At 34.5% G+C, this 25499-nt stretch overlaps 1 protein-coding gene across 1 annotated transcript in view; it reads right to left on the reverse strand.

The window, feature by feature from the left end:
- Positions 1-25499, reverse strand: part of Adgrv1 (adhesion G protein-coupled receptor V1) — a 522757-nt gene that overhangs the window by 195866 nt on the left and 301392 nt on the right. The window contains exon 83 of the mRNA XM_076857025.2: positions 949-1065. Coding sequence (XP_076713140.2) covers positions 949-1065 — 117 coding nt within the window. The remainder of the gene's footprint in view (positions 1-948; positions 1066-25499) is intronic.

Genomic DNA, 25499 nt, shown 5'->3' on the forward strand with positions numbered 1-25499 from the left:
CCAGTACAGAATAACAGAACTTGCCATTTCAGTCAGAAAAGGAGTGTTTAGATCTCTCCCCAAACATTAATAAGTTCCTTAGGAGGCTTTGTGGGGTATATTTTGGCCATATTCTATATAGTTTCCCCAGGTGATCCCTTCCTGAGCAATGGCTCCATTTTCCAACTCAAAAATCAATTATTTTCTAGTGCATTTCTATAGTACACCATAGAGGCCTCAAAGATCTCCCCCTGCCAAAGATCCTATTAGAGGTCTCACAGGGACTTCACACTTAGCATGTCCCAAATTAAACTTGCCATCTATCTCTCCTTCTCCAGTGATCATAGTTTTAGGGCACATATGCATGCCAGAAACTTGGGAAACACCCCAGTTTTCATCTTTTGCATTCCTTATAACCAACCTCTACATCCTAAAGTAATACATTATTTTTTTAATATCCACACTAGTTATTTGTCTTTATTTATACTGTTCTCTCCCTAGTAAACACTACTTTTTTCTCTCTCTCTTGGTTACAGCCAATGCTATGTAACTGGCTCACTACCACCATCCATTCTTTCCTGTCTTCAAAAAACAAACAGGGACATCCATTACAGACAGGGACATACCTATAAAACCCAAATTGTATCACATCACTTCCTTGCTTAATAGAATTCTATTACTTCCCCCCAGAAAAAAAATTAAAATTTCACACCGTACCTTACATGAACTATATTGGAAGCCTCATCTTTTACCAATCTCTTGTTTCAAATCCTACTAGATTTCTCTTATTTTATAAAGTCACCATGTTAGACAGTTTCTAGGGACCTTTTTTTAAAACATATTCTGGAAATGCAGTGATGACTATATTGAATTACTTCCACTTCAGTATAAAGAATGTCATACTAAGACCACTTTGTCCAGATTTATTGGTGAGGTAGAAGGGAGTAGGGAGTGGACTGAGGTACCAACCTGAATGAGCATCCAGCTAAACTGGCAAAGATACAGGTAATGTGTGATGGCAGCCATGGCTGAACAGCTGTCCTCAGTGAGTTGGGGACTTACATATGCAGATACCAGGAACACAATCTGGAAGAAACAGATACTTCTATTTTTAAGTCATACTAAACTTGATGAAGAATGTTAAAAAATAAAAAAAAAACCTGCTTTCTCATCTGAATTTATGATTCAAAGGAAAAAAAATCAGTTGATTTGTTGCCCAAATTCATCTAAGTCTTTCTAAAAATGGAAATATAAAAATGGATTTTTGTATTTCTAAGAAAAAATAAAGTATATGAAATTATGCTACATGTTGCTATGGGCTCATAAGAGGAAATTCTCAAAGCAAACCTCATTCTTACCATTGATAAAACCAAAATCCTATGAAATAATTTTGTTTTTATCTAATTAGAGAATAGGAAACAGAGTGACAACACCCTTCCTTGTTTAAATCAAAGCTGATTGAAAAGCAAAGAACCCGAAGCTGGATTTTCGACTTTGATTTTACCATCACATGTTACATAATATATATAACAAAACAGACGTCAAGTGAGTTTAGAAATCAAATTCTATGATTACCTTAATCCTTGGATTTTTATTAAAACTACATTTAAGACTTTTTTTTTTTGGAAATCACCTTCACAATGAGGCATCTCTTGACTATATTATTTAAAATTACACCTTCTGCTTTTATCTGCTTTCCACACGAAAGTATTCTTTTTTTTTTTTCCCAAACACTATTCATCACCTTCTATCAAGCTCTGTAATTTACTTATTTAATATTTTTCATTGTTGTATCTGTTAGTCTCACCCATTAGAATGTAATCTGTGCAAAAGCGGGATGTTTACTCACTGATGTATCCCAAGCGCCTAGCTCAGTGTCTGGTACCTGGTAGGTGCTTAATAAATACTTTCTGAATAAATGAACAAATGAAGTACAATGCTTTTTGTGATTTCTATCTATCACTTTGTTTTTATTCAAAACACAAGAACCATATACATTTTCTAATGAAAAATGTAGCTGGCAAAGGAAAATTTGGACCAATAATATTAACACAACAATGTCTCCATCAATAAATTCCCCCAGGATTCAAGAATTTCTTCTTTTACATCACTTTTATTAGTGCATTATAGTTGTACATAATGATGAGATTTGTTGTTACGTATTGATATATGCACAGACTATAACAAGATAATTTGGGCAATATCACTCCCTAGCACTTCCTCCCTCCCTTTCTCCTCCCAGTCCTTGTTCCTTTCCTCCACTAACCTCCCTTTGTCAGTTCAAGTTTTTAACCTTATACTTTTAGAGGCTACTATTGTGCCTAAAATATGAAGTGATCAATAATTATTAACAGAATAAATGGTTAGTTCCTCCAAAAGGGGTGATTGTATATAAGAAGGAAACTAGCTAAATTATGTCTCAAAAATGCTTGCTTTCTTCAAAGAAGAAGCTTTAATATTCTTTGAATTTCCTTCTAAAAGTGAATAAAGTGCTCAAAAATAAATCATAACATTGTGACAAAGCATTATTTTAGTTTTCAAGTGATGTGCCCCTCCCAAATTCTCTTGTCTAAAGAGTGTATCAACTCTTCTTGAAAACTTCTGCCCAAAGTTGTTCTTAGGGCAGTATCACAGGGGTGAATTTGTCAGGATTGCAGTGAGGCCTTCCATGCTGATACAACCTCCATTTCACAGTGAAAGACTCACCTTACTCACCTTCCTTAGGCAATAATTGCATAAGTTCCAACATTACTTAATAATAAATGGATGGGCTGTGGCTGTGGGCCCAGAGGTAGAGTACTTGCCTTGCACGTGTGGGACACTGGGTTCGATCCTCAGCACCACATAGAAATAAATATATAAAAAGATATTGTGTCCATTTACAATTAAAATATTTTTTTAAAAAAATGGATAATGGATTTCATATCATGCTAAAGTAACTTTTCCTTTTTGAGAAAAAATTTATTTTTGTATTGAAGAGTGAATTCAGGCAGACTTTTCCACTGAACTACATCCTTAGTCCTTTCTATGTTTTTTTTTTTTTTTTTTTAATCTCAGACAGGGTCTCACTAAGTTGGCCAGGCTGTCCTTGAGCTTGTGATCCTCCTGCCTCAGCCTCCCAAGTTGCTGGATCACAGGTGTGCTTGAGAACTGTTTATTTGAAGACCTGAACTAGTTACTTGCCTCTTCCTGGCCTAATTCCTTCATCAGTAGTAGCTAGAAATTTGAAAAGGTAAAGTATAAAGTTCTTTTGTACTCCACAATTTCAGAATTATTTTTAAAATTCACATTACTGATTCAACATTCTATTTATTTAGCCCTGAATTTGGAACATGTGTAATACATACTATTAATGGTAGAGAGTTGTGTTCATATCACCCAGTAGTATTAGGGCTTCAATTTGAGTAGCACCTCTTTTATGAAATTAGTTGCACCCACATTTGGGGCTAATTATTTATTATTATTATTTCTTCTTGTTGGATTGTTCCTTTACCAATATGAACTGACCTTCTTTGTCTCTGTAGATTAATTTTGGTGTGAAATCTCCTGTCAGATATGAAAGTAGCTACTTCTGCTTTGGGGGGGGGGTTCTATTCACATGGTACATCAACTTCTATCCTTTCACTTTCAGCTTGTGGTTGTCTGTAAGGTGCATTTCATGCAAGCAGCATGTAGTTGTATCTTTTATATATATATATATATATACATTCTTCCAGTCTATGTCTTTTAATTGGAGAGTTAAGACCATTTCCATTCAACGTTATTAGAGAGAGATGTTTATTGACTCCTGCCATTTTGATTTATTTATCATATTTAATTTGGCCCTGTTTCTAATTTGCTTAGCTACTCTTCAAATGAGATTTTTTTTCTTGTGTGAGCTTTGAGGGTTTTTTTTTAATTTCTTCTCTGTGTAGTATTTTAAGTAAGTTATGTGTGCTGGTTTAGTAGTCATGAATTCTTTTAGTTTCTGCTTGTCTTGAAAGGTTTCTAGTTTTCTTTGATTTTGAAGGATAGTTTTTTATGAATATAGCCATCTTGGTTGACAGTTATTTTCTTTTAGGACCTGGAATACATTGTTCCAAAACCATCCTGGCTTGTAGAGTTTATGCTGAGAAATCAAAAGTGATTCTGATTGGGTTGGCTCTAAATGTGACTTGATGTTTTTATGATGAGGTTTTAAAATTTTACCCTTGTTCTGTATGTTAGGCATTTTAATTAAAATGTCTTATGGAGAGGTTCTTTTTCGATCTTCTCTGCTTGGAGTTCTGGATGTTCATCTCAGTCTGAAGGTTTGGACCCTTTTATGTTATTATTTCCCTGAATAATTTATCCATCCCATTAGCCTGTATCTCATAGCCTGCATCAATTCCAGTGATTCTTAAATTTGGTCTCTTCATGTTGCCCCAGAAATATTGTATATTGTTATAATGATGACTTTTTTTTTAAATACTGTCTGAATGTTTAACGCTAGCCACTTTGTATTCCAGGTCTGAGAGTCTGTCTTCAGCATGGTCTACTCTATTAGAGAGACTTTTAACTGAATATTTTATTTGATTTATTTTGTCACTTATTTCCAAGATTTCTGTTTGGATTTCTGTTTGGAAAGGATTTCTCTTCCACTCTCAAGTGTGGACTTTTGTAGGGTACAGTCTTCACTTCCCAAAGTGTCCTAGAATAATCTGGATTGAGATCCCCTCTTAGGTGTGGTGAACACAGCCTTTATTTCTCTCTGTTTTTGCTGTAGCAATGGATGTCCATAGGTGGGACCTGGGAGCCAGCCCTAGCTGTTTCCATTTGGAGCCTGGTCATTAGCTTGGGTTTTTAATCTCTTCTATTATTTGTATTAAAGGACAACTGAAGGTTGAGTGTCATTAATTTGTGTGTGGAGCAAGGTGTGCTGTCCTTTGGTTGAGGTTTAGTTCAGTAGCAGGGTAACTACCCTGTGAAATTGTAGTGTTCTTGTAGCTTCCCAGCACCTCACAGAATGAGTGAAACAAACAACAACAACCAAAGCAAAAAAATATAGAACATCAAATTAAATACTTAGTTCCTATTATGACATCTACAATGTTAATTGCCACAAAACCCAGAAATGGTAGGATCAGCAATTACCATTTGCAACAACAATAAGTAACCATGAACTATATATGGCATTCAAGAAAGCAACATTTTTCAGCTATGTTGTCCACAGCAGTAATAACTGCAACAGCATTAATGGTAGGGGAAGGAGTTACATACATCAATGAGTGCTAAAAGATGGTAAAAATACAGTTAATTAAAAGAAAATGATAGTAAAAAATAATTTCAAAAAGTGAACAGAGAGAATACAGAAGAGATGTAGCATGTAATGATTAAAAGGAAGGGGGAAGAAGTAGAAATAACAAAGTAAAAGGAGAATGAAGGAAAGAATAATAGAATTTGGTTATTAGTAGAAGAAAACAGGGAACAAGAAAAAAACAAATGAAAAACAATATAAAACAAAACCAAATTATATTAGTCAAAATCCCTCACCCTCAAAAGATAAGGCAAGGAAAAATAACTACATTTTAAAAATGCTAAAAATGAGGAAAAAAACACATATGTATATGTATATATGGTCATGAACCAATCAGCACAGCAAAACAAAAGAAAGAAAGAAAGAAAGAAGAAAGAGAAAATTAGAAAGATTATTAATAAAAAAAAATAAGGAATCATTTCTACAGCAGTGGTCAAAATAGTCAATGGGAATAGATGGACACTGACTGTGCCTGACTGTCTTTCTTTCCATTTCTTCTTGAGCAATGTTCTGACAGCAAGAGCAAGGGCCAGGCATTACAAATCCCTGTCTCTCTTTGTGTTTCTCACTAAGCTGCCAATTAAAGTACCCTAAGACTGAAGCTGGTTCAAATAAATCTCAGCTTCTCTTCTCCGCCCACGTATGATGTAGGATGGGATGGGAAGTACTGTCAGTTGGAGAGCTTGTCTGCACAGACCAGATCGTAGCACTACTAGGGTGGGGCTGCTGCAGGGTTTTATGAGTGGAGTTCCAGAAGGTGGGGCTTAGGTCTAATCAGGCCTCAGGGGCTTTACTGGGGTGGCTTCTACTCTGGAGAGATTAGATCAACATATTCCTATGGCCTGACAGTTGCTGATCTCTGCTGGGAGTCTGGATTTTGGGAGCCTCCCAAGGATTCTGCTTGTCAGGTGGGGGAGCCAATTCTTCACCCCCTCTGCTCCCCGTAAACACAGCCTTTTCAGGCTTCCTGGGCTTATTCCCCGAGTATATTCACACCTGCCTGTCCAGATTCCTGACCCAATTCAGCTGGTCACATACACCACCAGATTTTTATAAAGGGGGAACTGAGGACTTGAATCCCCTGGGTAAAACATTCTCTGTGCCTGTTTTGCTCATATTCTGCTACGTACACCCTAGGCTACATGGAAGGTGATTTCCAGGATAGTGCAGCTGTATTTTTTTCAGATTTCCCAGCTCCCAGAGCAGCTGATACAGCATGGCTACCTCAAGATGTCTCCTGCCTCAGCTTTCCATTGCCGGTTGGGAAACACTGAACACTTTTTAAGCACCAGTGTACATGCGGCTTCTGGATCAGCTAAGGGAAGATTGCTTTCTGCAGCTTTTTTCATACTAAATCTGTCCAGTGTATTACTATCTGTTCCCATCATCACTACTACTGCTTCCGCTGCTGCAGCAATTGCCTTGGCTCCAATGTAGTCTTTCTTCTTTGTTTAATGTACCCAAATTTCTGAGTCTCTAAGATACTCTTGACTGCCCAGTATTGAGTTTTAGTGAAACCTCTCTTTGACCCACCTGGCAGAGTAGCAGTACTCCTGCTGCTTGAATTTCAAGTGAATGCAGCCTTCCTCTAGTCTGCCATCTTGAATCCTCTGGAGTAAGAATTCTTGGAGAACCACGTATTACATGTGGCCAAGCCTACCCCAAACTAATTTAATTTAAATTAAAACTGAAATGAAATAATGAAATAAAGCACCCCTGGGTTCAACTCCCATTATCAAAAACAAAATCTCCCAGCATATTTAGCTCATATATCTTTAAGACTACATAAGCTAAGAATAGATGGATTTTTAACATTGTTCTTTTATTCAGACACATTGTGATGACAAGGTAGAAGGTAATTCTGACAGCATCATTTTTAACACAATAATGGAGAAAAAGGAATTTTTAAAAGTTATCATTCATATATTCTTTATATATTGATTCATTCGGAAAGTGTTTGAGCACCTGCTGTTTATAAAGCACTATGCCAGGCAAGATGAAGAGTATTATGGCAGAAAACTACTGTGTACTAGTTGGGTGGATGCTGCTGTATACCCTCTCACGTGTGTGTGTGTGGGGGGGAGGGACTGTGTGTGAATATGTGTGTAGTTCATATATAATGATATAAAGTCATTAATGTTTTTATCCCAATTTAATAAATTATTAAAGTTGATCTGATAACTAAAATTGACATCTTTAAAAGTTATTAAAGAAAGTTTTAGAGATTTTTGGAGTTCAAATTTTGGTGTTCTGAATTGTAAGACCAGTGTTCTTTCTAGAACACCATGCTGCTGCCTACAAAGCTAACCCAAGAAGAGTCCCATCTCCAAGTGCTGAAATTCTAGTCCACTCTTTCTCAATCCTTGTTAATCCAAAGCTTATCATAGATTCACATTTGCAATAGAATATAGAATAAAATGTCAATAGAATGCACAATGCTGTCTTTAATTCCACATAACATATACACATTTTAACCAAAGGAAAAGAATGAGAATAATTCCCCTGAAAAAAAAAAAAAACAGTATATGTATAATCTCTTTTTTAAGGGACTTAAAAATCCTCTGCTTCTTCTTGTCAATTAGAGGCCTACTGTGCCAGTCAACAGAGAAAACAGAATAGATATATTTGTCTCTGTTTGCATGTAAACAGTAATATAATGAATATTGGTTTTTCAAAAAAAACTTAAATTCTCAGCAGCTCATGATGGTGCATGACTGTACAACAGCAGCAGCTGGGAGACTGAGGCAGAAGGATTGAGAGTTCAAAGCCAGCCTCAGTAACTTAGAGAGGCAGTAAGCAACTCAGGAAGAACCTGTCTATGAATAAAATACAAAAAAAAAAAGAAGAAGAAGAAGAAAAAAAAGGCAGGGAGTTGGGGGGGGGGGGCACTAAGGATGTGACCCAGTGGTTAAGCATCCCTGGGTTCAACTCCCATTATCAAATACAAAAAACAAACAATTCAATTCTTTGCACTCCTTAAGATATGAAAACAAAGTTGGTTCTTTGAAAAAAATACATAAAACTGACAAATTCTTAGCAATGCTAACAAAGAGAAGGAGGGAGAAATTACTAACATATGGGATAGAAAAGGAAATATCACAACAGACACTACAGAAATACAGAAGATAATTAGAAATTCTTTTGAAATCTTGTACTCCAATAAAATACAAAATATTGAAGTCACAGACAAATTTCTAGGGTCATATGATTTGCCCAAATTGAATCAGGATGATATACATAATTTAAACAGATCAATATCAAGCAATAAAACAGAAGCCTACCAACCAAGAAATGCCCAGGACTGGATGGATTCACAGCTGAGTTCTACAAGACCTTTAAAGAAGAACTAATACCACTTCATATTATTTTGTGAAATGGAAAAAGAGGGAGCACTTCCAAACTTATTATATGAGGCCAATTCCAAAACCAAACAAAGACACATCAAAGAAAGAAAACTTCAGACCAATATCTCTAATGAAAATAGATGAAAAAATTTTCAATGAAATTCTGGCAAATAGAATACAAAAACATATCAAAAAGATAGTTTCCCATGATCAAGTGGGGTTCATGCCAGGGATGCAAGTTTGGTTAAAAATACAAAAATCAATAAATGTAATCCATCACATCAACAGACTTAAAGATAAGAATCATACAATCATTTCAATAGATGAAGAAAATACATTCAAAAAAATACAGCATCCCTTCATGTTCAAAACACTAGAAAAACTAGGGATAACAGGAACATATATTAACATATATAAAAATCTATCTATGCTATGCCTCAGGCCAACATCATTCTAAATGGAGAAAAATTGAAAGTATTCCCTCTAAAAATGGGAACAAGACAGGGATGCCCTCTTTCACCTCTTCTATTTAACCCAGTTCTTGAAACATTGGCCATAGCAATTAGATGAAAGAAATTAAAGGGATATGGATAGAAAAAAAAGAATTCAAATTAGAACCATTTGCCAAAGATATGATTCTATACCTGGAAGACCCCAAAAATTCTACCAGAAAACTTCTACAACTAATAAATGAATTCAGCAAAGTAATGGGATATAAAATCAACACCCATAAATCAAAGGCATGCCTGTGTATCAGTGATCAATCCTCTGAAAGGGAAACAAGGAAAACTACCCCATTTTCAATAGCCTCAAAAAACAAAAACAAAAAATCTTGGGAATTAACTTAACAAGAGGGGTGAAATACCTATACAACAAAAACTACAGAATGCTAAAGAAACAAATTAAAGAAGACCTTAGAAGTTGGAAAGATCTACCTTGTTCTTAGATAGGCAGAATTAATATTGTCAAAATGACCATACTACCAGAAGCACTACACAGATTTAATGCAATTCCAATTAAAATCCCTAAGACATTTCTTTCTCATAGAAATAGAAAAAGCAGTCATGAAATTCATCTAGAAAAATAAGAGACTCGGAATAGCTAATGCAATCCTTAGCAAGGAGAGTGAAGCAGGTGGCCTCACTATACCAGACCTTAAACTATACTACAGAGCACTAGTAACAAAAACAGTATAGTATTCACACCATAATAGACTTGTAGACCAATGGTACAGAATAGAGGACACAGAGACAAACCCACATAAATACAGTTGTCTTATATTAGACAAAGGTTCTAAAAACATACATTGGAGAAAAGATAGCCTCTTCAACAAATGGTGTTAGGAAAACTGGAAATCCATGTGCAACAAAATGAAATTAAACCCCTAACTCTCACCATGTACAAAACTCAACTCAAAGTGAATCAATTACCTAGGAATTAAACGAGAGACACTGCACCCATTAGGAAAAAAAGTAGGCCCAAATCTCCAACATGTTGGATTAGGCCCCAGCTTCCTTAATAAGACTTCTATAGTGTAAGAATTAAAATCAAGAATCAATAAATGGGATGGATTCAAACTAAAAAGCTTTTTCTCAGCAAAAGAAACAATCAAGGAGGTGAGTAGAGAGCCTATATTTTGGGAGCAAATTTTTACCACACGCACATTAGATAGAGCACTAATCTCTAGGATACATAAAGAACCCAAAATCATTAACACCAAAAAACCAAATAACCCAATCAATAAATGGGCCAACGAACTGAACTGACACTTCTCAGAAGATGATATACAATCAATCAACAATATATGAAAAAAATATTTAACATCTCTAGTAATTAGAGAAATGTAAATCAAAAGTACTCTAAGATTTCATCTCATTCCAGTCAGAATGACAGCTATCAAGAATACAAACAACAATAATTGTTGGTGAGGATGTGGGGAAAAAGGCACACTCATACATTGCTGGTGGGACTGCAAATTGGTGTAGCCAATATGGAAAGCAGTATGGAGATTCCTTGGAAATCTGGGAATGGAACCACCATTTGACCCAGCTATCCCACTATACCCAAAGGATTTAAAAACAGCGTACTACAAGGACACAGCCACATTAATGTTTATAATAGCACAATTCACAATAGACAGATATTGGATCCAACCTAGGTGTTCCTCAGTAGGTGAATGGATAAAGAAACTGGTATATATACACAATGAAATATTATTCAGCATTAAAAGAGAATAAAATCATGTCATTTTCAGGTAAATGGATGGAGTTGGAGAATATCATGCTAAGTGAAGTTATCCAATCCCAAAAACCAATTGCCAAATGTTTTCTCTGATTGAAGGATTCTGATTCATAATGGGGTTGGGGGTGGGAGGCATGGGAGAATTTAGATGAACTCAAAATAAGGCAAAGGGGAAGGAGGGGAGCATGGGAGTAGGAAAGACAGTGGAATGAGATAGACATCACGACCCTAAGTACATCTATGCAGACACAAATGTTGTGACTACTTTGTGTATAACCAGAGATATGAAAAATTGTGCTCTATATGTGTAATATGAATTGTAATGCATTCTGCTGTCATATAACAAATTAAAATTTTTTAAAAATGTAAAAAGACCTAAATTCTTTGTACTTCTTAAGATATGTTGGGCCCTCCTCTACTTTACTAGGAACACTGTTACTCTTCTCTCTGTAACTCATTTTTGAAGTGACTTTCTAGTATTTTATCCAAAACCCATTTAGTTTTTACAATGATAGATTCTTAGACTTCCCATTATTAAAACTAGGAGACTCCTTGCCACTGAACATGTATAACAAGCAAAATGTTGTCTGTTCTAAGGTAGGGTGCCAAAGGCTGAAGCCAGATACATGCATGATACATTATAGCAGAGTATGGAATAAAATATGAGGAAATGAAGAGTTGAGAATGATCAACTCTGATTACTCATCCAGGAAACAAGTCCTCTTTGCTCCTCAACCCTTCTCCTGCTAAGCCTATCTGCCTTTTGTACACCAAACTTTCTATTCCAAATGCATGTTTTTTTGCTATTTCCCAAACATGTTTCATCATGTCCCAAATCTTGCCTTTGTTCTTCCTCCTTTTATCTAGAATTTCTCTCTCATCTTCCTAGATTCAAATCATGTCCATCCTTCAAGGCACAGCTGAAATATCAATTTTGTCATGATATAGGACTATTTCTTTTAACCATAAATAAGCTTTACCTTCCCTGAATTTTTAGAATAGGAGTTTATTAATATGAGGATTGGTTTACCAATATACCTCAATTCCCCCATTTCTTAGATAAAATCCATCTTAATGTCTTATAAACTGTCCTTGTAAGAGGAGGATGTTTTGGACCTGCATAGACATGTGCAGGAACAGATGAGAGACGATGTAAAGACCCAGGATGATGATGACCATCCAAAAAACAAGAAGACGTCTCATACTGCATTCAGCCTACTGCTCCTGTGAACTCAAGACTCCAGCCTCCAGCATTGTGAGAAATACAGTTCTGCTACGTAAGCTATTCAGTCTTTGGTATTTTGTATTGGTAGCTCTGGAAAACTAATATACATATGTTAAATGTTTTTTGACATATCCTTAATCAGATTAAGAAAATTCCTATTCTATTCCAATTTTGCTGGGAATTTGTCTAGGAATGGACATGGAATTTTGTCAAATGCTATTTCTCTATTGAGATTATCAAAGATATTTCTCTATTTTGTTAATGTGGTACTGTAATTGATTTCTTGATGCTAAATTGAACTTGCAAGAGTGGGCTAGCTATTTGACCTGCTAAAACTGCACTAAGAATGTTTGCTTACCTGTTTAGAAGGAACACTGGTTGATAGTGCACCACTTCACATACAGTATAAGAACCTGACAATAGCACACTTCATAGTTTTTCTTCTGAACTGTGTGATATTGTTGGCAGACTTTTTACTTTTACAAATATTATAAACTTCACACTGTATTGCTGTCATCATCCAGAGCTAATTATCTTTAAAATATATTTAGATAATAAAAATTTCCTGCATATTTACCCTTTTATTTATCTTTTTCTGATGCTCTTCATTTTTTTGTTTGTTTCTGCAGAATCACATTACCATCTGATATATTTTTCCTTTGCCTGACCTTCTTTTTTTTTTTTTAAACATTTCTTGTAGTGCAGGTCTGCAGTAATAACTCCTTTTAAATTGTAAATTTGAAAACATTTTTTTCAACCTTCATTTGAAAGATATATTGATTGACAGCTTTTTCTTTTTTCTTTCCTTTCAGTACTTAAACATGTTGCCACAGTGTCTCATTTGCATTATTTCTGACAGGAAATCTGCTATGATTTTTATCTTTCTTCCTCTATATGTAATGGTTTTTGCTTTTATTTTTGTTGCTTTTAAGATTTTTCTCTTTACCACTGGATTTGAGTAATTTTATCATAATGTGTCTTGATTTTTAACATGTTTTTAATTGGGTTTCATCTAACTTCTTAGATCTGTGGTTTTACAGCTTAAACAGATTTGAAAATTTAAAAATCATTGTTTTTTCAAACACTTTTTCCATGCTAACTCTCTTTTAACTTCTTGTCTTTCTGAAACTTCAGTTGCACACATATTAAATCATTAAAATTTTCTAACAACTCACTGATGTCCTATTGATTTATTTTGATTCTCTCTGCTCCTTGATTTTTTTTTTTTTTTTGTGTGTGTGTGTGTGTGTGTGTGTGTGTGTGTGTGATGCTGGGGATTGAGCCCAGGACTTTTCATATGCAAGGCAAACACTCTACCAACTGAGGTAAATCCCCAGCCCTGTGCTCCTTGATTTTTAAGATGGATAATTTTTATTGCTGTGTTGAAGTTCATCAATCTTTTCTTTGATTATTCTCATCCAATGTATTTTTCATCTCCTATATTGTCATCTAATAAAAGTCTATTTGCCTCAATTTTAGTATCCATGTCTCAACATTTTAAACACAGCTACAGTAATTGTTTTAAATTTCTCCCTGTATCCTGATCCTAATCTCTTTGTAAATTCAGGATTAGTTAATTAATTGATTTATCTCTCAATAATGAATCATCTATTCCTTCTTTTTTCCTAGGCCTTATATTTTTTATTGAATATAAATACATTATTATTTTGTTTCTTTGGGTGTTAAATATTTGTTTCCTAGAAACATTTTTGAGCTTTCTTCTGGAATGTACTTGAAAGCTGTTTGATTTTTTTTCAATTCTTGTGGTTAAGACCTATCAGGCAGGACTAAAATGATCAGTTTAAGGCTAATTATTCCTCATGATTGAGAGGACATTTCTGTGTAATCTATCCAATTATGTGTACATCTTGAGGTTTTCAGTCTAACAGGTGAGAATATGTACTGGTCTTGGCCCTGTGTAAGCAACTGGCACTGCTCCTTCTCATTCCCCAACCCTGGGAAGTTTCTGTACACATGGCCTCATTAGTACTCAGCTGAACTGCTGATCTCTAGAGTCTGTCTTTGTGAAGTTCTCTTTTTTTGCAGGACAGAATCCTGCAAACTCGAAACCATCTGAGTTTCCCCAGACATTCACCTTATCTCCTAAATTCTGTGAGTCTGTCAGGCTCTGCTTGGGACAGCTACAGTCTGGGAAAAACTCACAAGGCAGTAAGTAAGCCAGGTAAATTGTTAAATTTACCTTGTTCATCTACTGTACCTCAGAGATAACTAATTCTACTGACTATTATCTAATGTCATGATTTTTTTCCATTTTTTTGTTTGCTTGGATTTGGAAGATAAATCGAGTCATGTGTATTCCATTTAGGCTTAAAATAGAAATTTAGTATGCATTTAATATGTTTCAGATCCTGCATCTTTTCTTTAATTAAAACATTTACCACTATCATGATACTCTGTTTTGAGCAGAAAGCTTCAAATCTAAATTATCTACATACCATTAATTACTTTGTGAGTTTTTTTGTAGCTCACATTTTCAAAACCAATTGGCTTCTCTCTCTCTTTCTTTTTGTGGTGGTGCTGGGGATTGAACACAGTGCAAAGCAAGCACTGTACTAAGTGAGCTTTATCTCAGCCCACAAATGGCTTCTCTTGACTACAAACTTTTATACTCTTCTCTACAGTTAGCTGACGAATAAGTTATTTTAAATATCACTTCAAATGATAAAAGCAAGATATTGTAAGACAAAAAAAAATCACAAAATGATTACTTCTAAACATTCTTTCCTACTTGTAAATCATGTATGTCTACAATATTCCTTTTCAGTAGAAAACTGCAAGCAACTTTAATTGGATGTCAAATACCAGGAGATCTTTATTTATCAGTCAATAAAACACTGGACTATGTTAGATTGGCTGTTTTCATGGTATTCACCAACCTAGTGACATTTCTATGAACCTAATACATGCTATAGTGACACATTTCCTCTTGCTTAACTTGTTATCAACATTTTCTCTCTACAACTTTAAAAAATTATTTGAAGAAATATTAAAAACTATATGAAAACCTTTAACAAAATATTAAACATAAAACATAAATGGAACTGAGTGATAATCACTAATTCCCTATGCATAAATGTGTAAGGCAAAAATGGAAACATAACCAATATTTTTTTTCTGCTTAACTATGCTCAGTATAGATCGACGGGAGCATATTCCAAAGCACTTGGAATAATGCCATACTTGCTTTCTGGTGTCTTCTCCACATTACCTGTGATCACATAACATATATACTAATCCATACTCAGGCCAGTATCTCCTTCATTAGTGTTTCTATTCTATTCCTTAAGAGAACGTTTAAGTGTCAGGAAGATTCTGTCACTACCAGATCTAAACTTTTGCTATTATTGATAATATTTTACTCAATGGTATAGTTATTTCCACTAATTTCACATAGCTAGCCATATTTTTCCCACATTGGCCAGAAAACTTTTAATATTCTTAGCTACTCCTCCATGGTCTTCATGTTAGAGAATTTAATATCTATTACGTAACTTTCGTGGCAGCCTTCCTTCCTTCCTACTTACATTTTCGAACAAATCTTGACTTCCTAAATTTTGTACTTCGGTTGTTACATAAATGTATGGATAGAATCAAAGGAAAGACTTTTGAATGCTAAAGTAAATATGCCTCTGAGTGTCTTAGGTGTGTCGGGGAGGTGTTTTATGTAATGCAGCAGATTTTGGCAACTACTAAATGGCATAAACTCGCCTGAACAGGTTTTTATGATATTTTTTTAATGTTACCATGGTGAAAATACAGTACAAAAATCAATCAACATATTTACAGTTTTAAAATGGCATATTCTGTACATGTTCTGTCCTTTGTGTATTCTTGTCTCTGCTTCTGTAAATAAAATAAGGTACAGATTTGCTAATGTTAAATATTAGCAGTTAGATCATTTAGCATGTCATTTGTTTTCTTACCACATACAACAATTAAAAGATACAAACACACACCAATAATTTCATAGCTGTTACTCAGACCCAAAGACAGGTGGAGATAGAAAATGTTCCCTCTATCAGTGTATACACAGTTGGATTCAGGTATTTGTTTTAGCATATGGCTTAAAAATGTTAGTCAATCAAATGTTGTCATTTATCATGAAAATCAAAACAATACAGGTTGTCAGTATATACCTCAATTTTCTTCATAGCTCATCATTGGTAGAGTGTTTTGGATATCTGCCACTCACAGATGAAGACATTTTTACAGGTTGTTTTATAAAATGCAAGAGTCAAGTTTACCAAAACCAAAGAGCTCTTTTTCCCCACTTTAGAATTTTTATAGAGGTATTTAATTATAGTTTTATTTTTTCTCTTTTCTTTAAAAACGTTTTTTCTCTCTGAGAAACAGATCTTTATGAGTCATCCATTAACAGTGACTAGTCTTTTTCAACTGGTACATAGCCAAAGAATTACTAACTTATTTTTATCAGTAATAATAATAATTACCATTTAACGAATAGTTATTATGGACTAGCTGCTGTGCTAAATGCCCTATAGACATTACTTCATCTTATCCTTCAATAACCTATGCAATTTAGAGATCACTGCCTCCGCTTTATAGAGGAGGAAACTGAGACTTAAGACAAGTAAATAAATTTGCTAAGGTCACAGACATAAGATACAACAGAGCCAGGACTCAGGCCAAGTGTGCGGATTCCAAAGCCTATGTTCCTCACCACAAAATACTTAAAATAACCACTCAAAATGATGTACTCATATATCTGAAAAGTCACTAAGGCCACATACTTCCTGTTCATACAGGTTCTCAAGAAGAGTACAAAATCTTTTCATTTGAAGGAAGAACAGGCATAAAGGCCAGCTGACATGTCAAGATCATCCAAATATCACAAAGGTTAACCTAATGTTTACATGTAGACTTAGATTCTCAAAGTCATATCTCTTAGTTCTTTGATGACTGAGTTTAGGAATTCTGTGGAAATAAAGTTTCTATGCCTGGAATGGACATTGAAATTCTTCACATAGAGTACACTGAGCTTCATATTCCACTCATTTACTGATGGAACTGGGTCATGACTCAGAAAACTCAGGTTATAGGCAATTTTGTTGTTGTTTGTTGTTAAGTGCCTTAGAATAAAACCATGTGAATTTTTCCATTTTATATTGGCAGTAAATATATGACCAGAATCTTTTATACAAATAACCATTCCGACTGCCAAAGTTACTTTGAAATCATGTGACAAGTTTACTTGAAATACATAGTGAAGAATTGCCATGTTTGCTTCAGAGTTGTAGATTGAAAATAGTTTGATTCAACTTTTCATGGAATTCCTTAAATTTAAGCATGGGTATGAGCTGGAAAGGAAATATAATTGAGTGGATTTTAAGAGAAACTCGGAAATTCTAATAGATTTCTACCCAAGTCTAACTGTAGTTCATTAACTCGTAGGCTGAATCTAACCTTACTGTGTAGATACCAAAGTTTACACTTCTCTTCCTAGGAACATAAAGGAAATGGAGTGACTTCAGATGTTTTTATAAATAAAAAAGCCTTTTATTCACATATAACATGGAGTATATGCTTGTTTGCCTTTAATTATGGAGAGTTTTCATTTCCCTTCTCTGTATGCCTATATTTTAAACTACAAAACAGAATTCCCAACTACTATATCCAGTGTAGAGTGGAACAGAGAATATAATGTCAAAGACTAATTTTACTGCACCATTGTTTTTGTTAGAATTGCTCTGCAAAGTACAGAAAACTATCCTAATTAGAAAAAGTTATACTCCATGTATGTATAATATGTCAAAACACATGCTACTGTCATGCACATTTAAAAACAACAAGAACAAAATATTATACTGCTCTACAAAAAGATTTGTAAAAACAGGAAGAAAGTTTTGAGTATAAGAGCACTTTCCCCCTGATAATTATTTTCTCATTCCTCCATTTAATCATTCATTCATTCACTCAGCAAATATTTTTCTGCATGCCTGATTCTAGAGCCAGGCTTTTGTTATTTTATTTTGAGTTCATCTATGTAAGACCCAACATACAGATCTCTCTGCTTTGGAATGGCAGGTAAAATGTATAGGCAATAGAAGTTATAGGGTCTTTGGAATAAAAAATAAAGGGATGCATTGTTTCTAGATTGGAAACAAGGAGATATTATGTTTCTGATTTATTTATTTTGGAATTAGGAAGAAATGAGAGTCAGTTTGGACTGCAATAACTAAACAACAATCATTTACTCCTGAGAGTTCCAGAAGCTAGAAGTTTAAGATCAAAGTGCCAGCAGACCAGGTGGCTGGTGAGGGTCCCCTGGTTTTGCAGATGGCCCCCACCCAAATTCCATCATATTAGAGATTAGACTTCAACACATAAATTTTGAGGGTCAGAAATATTTTGTCCACAGCAAAGTAGAAACAGAGCACCCAGAGAGCACCTTGAATTAACCCTAATTATGCTATTTTCTATGACACAAACAACTTTTTAGTTAACAGCCTAGTAGATCATTATTCACATAAATGATATACTGATTCACATACTTGAAGATGATCTATGGAAATATATAAATCACTACTAAATTTTATACATAAGACTAAAATTATATTAATAATATAAATTATTGCTGGGTGCAATGGCACATGACTGTAATGCAAGTGGCTCAGAAGGCTGAGTGCTGAGGATCAAACTTAGTGCCTCACGCATGCTAGGCAAGCACTCAGCCACTGAGTTATAGCTCCAGCCCTCCATTACTTACTAATTGTATGAACTTAGAAAAATTACAGAGTTATCTGGAACTCTCTTTCCTCCTCTGTAAAATGGAGATAATAATTACATTTGTAGAGTTATTGTGAAGGTTAAAAGTATTAATACGTATAAAACTTTAGGTGATTTACTGTCATTAAGTTAACAGGCAATTTGTTCAAATAGATGCCACTGTTTGCATGAAATTGGTTAGGTGAATAAACAGCTAGCAACAGAAGACTATATTTTTTCCAACTGGTAAATAACTTGGAGGTCAATCAATTACATTTTAAAGAACTAGAGGATTCTATGTTATTAATGAAGTCATATCTTCCTACGAGTTTCTCAATTTTGAATCAGTTTCAATTTTGTTTTAATTTTGCATAACTATTCTTGGAGAAGAAACATCAGGAAATTCATGAATTATCTAGAGTCTTCAATATTTGAATAGCTCAGTTCAAAAACAGAAGAGAAACTGAATTAACAATGAGCTGCATCCTCCAAGAAAATTCAGTTCTTGAAGTTGTCCAAATGGGCATATGAATTCTAGAATTGTCCTAAAATAGAGTGTTTTGTGCATATTGGGTAATGTTTTGACTCAAATAAATGGAAAAGGAAGTAATCAACATTATTAGGTTCTTAAGAGTGTGGTACTTTTCTGTGGTTTCCACAGTTGTTTCACTGTAACTCGCATTTAATTCTCTTAATCCCATAAGGTTATTATCCTTTTGCGATTGCTAAGGAAACGGAAACTTAGAGGTCTCACAGTTAACCAATGAAAAGCTTGGACTGGGTTTATCTGATCCCAATTCAATTACATTTTTGCTATTCTCTGCTATTTTTATGTTGCTTTAAGAAAATAATTGAAACTCAGGTAATGGCTATCATTAATTCTTTAAATGTGGAGACAGAGTTGAGATTGGCAACATAACTTTCAAGATTATTTCTGTTAATATGTTTCCATATTATGGAAATAAATTGTAAAAAGGTGACTGGTGAGCCTCACGGGTGAATACAATTATGCTCAAATGAAAAAATTATATGAAACTGCTTTTTAACTTATTTGTATGAACACTAAAATCTGTATTATTAAATGATAAGATAGGTGACACAATGATTCTCAACAGAAAATCAAGTGGCTCTCTTTTAAAAAAAAATAGTGAACAATTTTTCTATGGACAATTCAGCAGTATACAGGGAATAATGAAGAAGTGTACATAAGAAAACAAAGCAAATCAATACAGACAAGTCAAGAGCTATATAAAGTCCATTCCAGAGTCTATATGGAAGACATTTGAAGTGAAATTCCAGCACTCTCCATTTATAACTGTGTTCACGGAGAGCTCACTTGAGTTCAGATTTACAAGGGGAAAAGTTGATTCTCCCAAGTCATAAAACACTATTTGGAGTAAAACAATGACTTGTGGAAGTTCAATGGTACTTTGACTATACTGTATATCATATATCTACAGATAAGCCAGAAGCCACTTTTATTGGTATATTCCTAATACTTAGCACATTGGCTGGATTAGTGAGAATTTAATAAATAGCTGTTGAATAAAGATTTGTTATATTTAAGATATAAATTTATTTGGAAATGTTTACAAGCATACGGTTTCAACTTGAATTGGAAATCTGTTGATTTTTTCTTTTGCTAGCACCATTAAGTTATTCACTTTAAAATATATTATTAACTATATGCCAATTATTTATAGCCCTGGCTTCTACTAAGAAATTACATTACCTCTTAAGGGAAATGTTAATTCTTATGAGTAAACAGTGACAAGAATAAAATATAATTTTATTCCATTGGCTCTATTTGAGATTAGTAATGATCAGATGGTTTAGTAAACTTAAAATTTAAGGTAGTGCTATAATATGAATTTTAAATGTCCCTCAAAGACCCATGCATTAAAATCTTGCTCCCCAGAGTGAGGCTCTTGGGAAAAGGTGAAAGCTTTAAGAGGTGGGTCCTAGTGGGAAATCTTTAGGTCATTGGGGGCATGACATCAAGTGGGAACTTCACCCCTTCCTGTTGCTTTCTTTCTCTTCTCAGCCATGAGTGAGTAGTGTTGCTCTACCATGTGTTTCCAACAATGATGTGCCACCACAGGCGCAAAACAATGGAGCCAACTGACTGCAAATTGAAACCTCCAAAATTATGAGCTTAAATAAAACCTTTCTCTTTTTAAGTGTTTATCTTAAATGGTTGTTAGATGGAAAGCTGACTGACATAAATTGCAAAGAAATAATTAAAATCATGCTTTGTATTTTCAAGGATCAACAATAATTATGGGAATCTTATTCATTCTTTCACTAGTAAAGCAAGAGACACAGATATCTTCAAAACTTCAAGTCATTTTTCAAAATAATCCATAATTCTGAATTGTCTCCTCTTCAGTGTTGGAAAACTTATCACCTCTCTACAATACAATTAAACTAATTCTTACTTGAAAGGCAAAGACTATCCATTAGGAGTACTCTGTAAAAGACATAAAGAGCAGGAAAAAAAAAAGTTTTCTACTTAGGAAGAGTGGACCATCTAGATACAAAGATAAGTGAATGCCATATCAAGCAAGGGTCACACACCAGATTCCCTCTCTGCTATAGCTTTTTAAAAAATTGTTGTTGTTTATAAAATAATTATTGCTTGTTCTGCAAAGTGAGAATGAATATAAAGAAAGACTGAGGCCTATCACTATTAGTGTCAGTAAAGTAAAATACTTAGCATTAATTATTTTCAATTAACCACATCATCCCTAGGAAGAAAGCAAGACATAGGTAGTAGAACATTGCTTATAAATTGATTATTTATAATTATGTGAAATAATTGGAGATAAATACCCAAACATAACCATTCCCTCCAAAGCTCTAAACCATCCAGTGTGCTGGCATCAACATGTTCTGTGTATCACTCATTGGCTCAGGTTATTCAAGCCCTTGACCCAGGCACCTTTTTTTCATCATCCTGTGCAATTATTTTCAAATCTATTCTTTTTTTATTTTTATTTTTTTTTATTTTAGTTGTTCAAAACATTACAAAGCTCTTGACATATCATATTTCATACATTTGATTCAAGTGGGTTATGAACTCCCAATTTCCCCCCGTATATAGATTGCAGAATCACAAAGGTTACACATCCACGTTTTTACTTACTGCCATACTAGTGTCTGTTGTATTCTGCTGCCTTTCCTATCCTCTACTATCCCCCCTCCCCTATTCTCCACTCCCATCTTCTCTCTCTACCACATCTACTGTACTTCATTTCTCTCGTTTTTTTTTTTCCACTTTCCCCTCACTTCCTCTTTTATGTAATTTTGTATGACGATGAGGGTCTCCTTCCATTTTCATGCAATTTCCCTTCTCTCTCCCTTTCCCTCCCATCTCTCGTCTCTGTTTAATATTAATCTTCTTCCCAATCTCTTCCTCCCTGCTCTGTTCTTAGTTGCTCTCCTTATATCAAAGATGACATTTGGCATTCGTTTTTTAGGGATTGGCTAGCTTCACTTAGCATAATCTGCTCTAGTGCCATCCATTTCCCTGCAAATGCCATGATTTTGTCATTTTTTAGTGCAGAGTAATACTCCATTGTGTATAAATGCCACATTTCTTTTTATCCATTCATCTATTGAAGGGCATCTAGGTTGGTTCCACAGTCTAGCTATTGTGAATTGTGCTGCTATGAACATTGATGTAGCAGTGTCCCTATAGTACACTCTTTTAAGGTCTTTAGGGAATAGTCCGAGAAGGGGGATAGCTGGGTCAAATGGTGGTTCCATTCCCAGCTTTCCAAGGAATCTCCATACTGCTTTCCAAATTGGCCACACCAATTTGCAGTCCCACCAGCAATGAACAAGTATACCCTTTTCCCCACATCCTCGCCAGCACTTGTTGATTTCATAATGGCTGCCAATCTTACTGGAGTGAGATGGTATCTTAGGGTGGTTTTGATTTGCATTTCTCTGACTGCTAGAGATGGTGAGCATTTTTTCAAGTACTTGTTGATTGTTTGTATGTCCTCCTCTGAGAAGTGTCTGTTCAGGTCCTTGGCCCATTTATTGATTGGGTTATTTGTTTTCTTATTGTTTAATTTTTTGAGTTCTTTGTATACACTGGATATTAGGGCTCTATCTGAAGTGTGAGGAGTAAAAATTTGTTCCCAGGATGTAGGTACCCTGTTTACCTCTCTTATTGTTTCTCTTGTGAGAAAAAACTTTTTAGTTTGAGTAAGTCCCATTTGTTGATTCTTGTTTTTAACTCTTGTGCTATGGGTGTCCTATTAAGGAATTTGGAGCCCGACCCCACAGTATGTAGATCGGAGCCAACTTTTTCTTTTTATATACTTGCTATACTTTTTAAATACCTGTTGAATATTATCAGTCCCTCTCCCCTTTCCACTGTTATCCCTTACCTGGACTACTACACACACATACACACAGACTAATTTATCATAAAGGCAGGCATAAGAAATTCATTTTGAGAATGAATTTATCAAAATGTTTATCTCACTAGGAGATAAACATGGTTTCAAATAAAGCACAAAAGTTTTAGTCTATTCATTCCTGTTTTTCAATACAATGGTTGCAACACTTTAATGGATATAGTGCCAATTTTCCGACATTCAGAAATATTCAATTGTTAAGATGCTGGTGGTGCTCATGGACCTATCATTGTGCCAATTCCATGTGTAACAATGTGTAATTCTGGAAATGATTAATGAAACTGAAGCAAAGACATCCCTCCTTTGTCAAAGAAACTCCACATCAGAACACCGTGTACCATACTGAGTCATTTCCAAATAGTCAATATAACATGATCCACCTTGAAAGGAGAGGACTGGTCTAGATGAAAGGTAATGTACCTTACATTACATTCTAAAATTCTACTATTTATTGATTTAGTTGTTGATCTAATTTTTGCTTCCTTCTGGCTAATTATTTGAAAGCATCTCAGAATACCTGTGTCAGACTCTAATCAAAACTAGCCATCATGTACACCCTGTAATGCAGAAAGCACCTAGAGGATTTCCCTGAACAAGAAAATGAAAGTCCCCTGCTTTTTACCTCCTGTGCTCATGATCACACTCTTTTTCTAGATACCTATTCTGAGACTCGGCTCTTATATTCATTACCTCCAACATATATGTCTATAATGCTTCTTATTAATTTGCCATCAATTTAAATTTAACTTTTAGGTTCATTAAAAGAAATACACATACATGGTTTTTAAGACTATTTAGTTTTATAACAGACTAGTTGCTCTGCAGCTGTCATCTGAAATTTCCCTTTAGGTCCCTTAAGGATTTCCTTTGTGTCTCCCCTTTGCTATCACATCCACATGTTTCCTGGATTCTGTATCTTCCTCATCATTCCCCCTCTTTTAGTGAAGCTCATCTCTCTCTCTTTTTTTTTAATTTTCTGAGATATGGTACATGGAGGTAATTATTAGGGGACTTGCATGACTAAAAATCTTTTACTTTTCTTCTCAAGTGAGTGTCAGGTTAGCTGGGGAAAAAATTCTGATATAAAAATAGCATGGTTAGAATTCTGGAGTCAGTAGTGATGTTTAGAACTCTGAAACCAATTCCGAAGAAAACTCTTAGGTTGTCTTTGTATTCACAGTGTTCTAAAATGCCCTGATAATAATGAGCCTTGTTTCATTTGCTAAGCATTTGAAGAGCTTTTATGAGACATTCTTCAATTCCAGTAAAATTTAGGGTATTGTTTCTCTAGCAATTTCCTCCCTTTTATATTTTTCTTTTCTGACTTTCTGATCTCCTATGATACAGGTATGGGACCTGTTGGTCTGATTCTTTCATTTTAAAATTAACTTTTCTCTTTTGTTTACTATCCTTTTGTTCTCACCATAAAATTTTTGCATTATATTTAAGAAAAGAATTCATTTTTAATTTGTTAAATTAAAGTATAGCAAATTTGCAGTAGGGTACACTAATTATAAATTATAGGTAAAAAATTTAAAATGTATAGACCCGTGTGGCCACTATCAATATCAAGATATAGACCACTTCCAATGCCTTACAAGGTTCACTTATGTCCCTTGCCACTCGATACCTACAGCCTGAAATATCACCACGTATATGTGCATGAACATCAAATAGTTTTGCCTCTTCTTGAACTTCAGACATATAATATGTACTATTTCATGTATAGTTTATTTTTCTTAACAAATATCTGTGAGATTTATTCATTTTGCATCTATACATAGGTCACTATTTTTAATGGTCATGTATATACTGTTGAATGAATATACACAATGTATCTATTCTACTTCTGATGGAAATTTGGGTTGTTTATAATTTGGGACTACCACAAATGAAGTTGCTATAAATATTTCATATACTTGTCTTATATGGGATACTTGTGTCTATTTGTAGGAATGAAATGAATGGGTTGCAAGGGTAGCATATGTTTATCAGATGTTCCCACTAAAAATGCTTAATATTATCTCTACTGTCTTTCCTAATTTTAGTCATTCTGCTTAGTGAACAGTTGCACATCATTGTGGTTCACATTAATTTTTTCAGTGTTATTAATCCAGGCTCCAAGGCCAAAAGCAAAGTTTACTTTTCAGTCTTCAACCTACTTGCATTTATTTTTTCAATGTGCAGCATGTCTTCTTTTTCATATTTGCTTGCACATAGCTCCTCTTCTTCTATACCATAAAGATTGCAGCTTCAGA

Source organism: Callospermophilus lateralis, chromosome 5, assembly GCF_048772815.1.
Source record: "Callospermophilus lateralis isolate mCalLat2 chromosome 5, mCalLat2.hap1, whole genome shotgun sequence".
NCBI lineage: Eukaryota > Metazoa > Chordata > Mammalia > Rodentia > Sciuridae > Callospermophilus > Callospermophilus lateralis.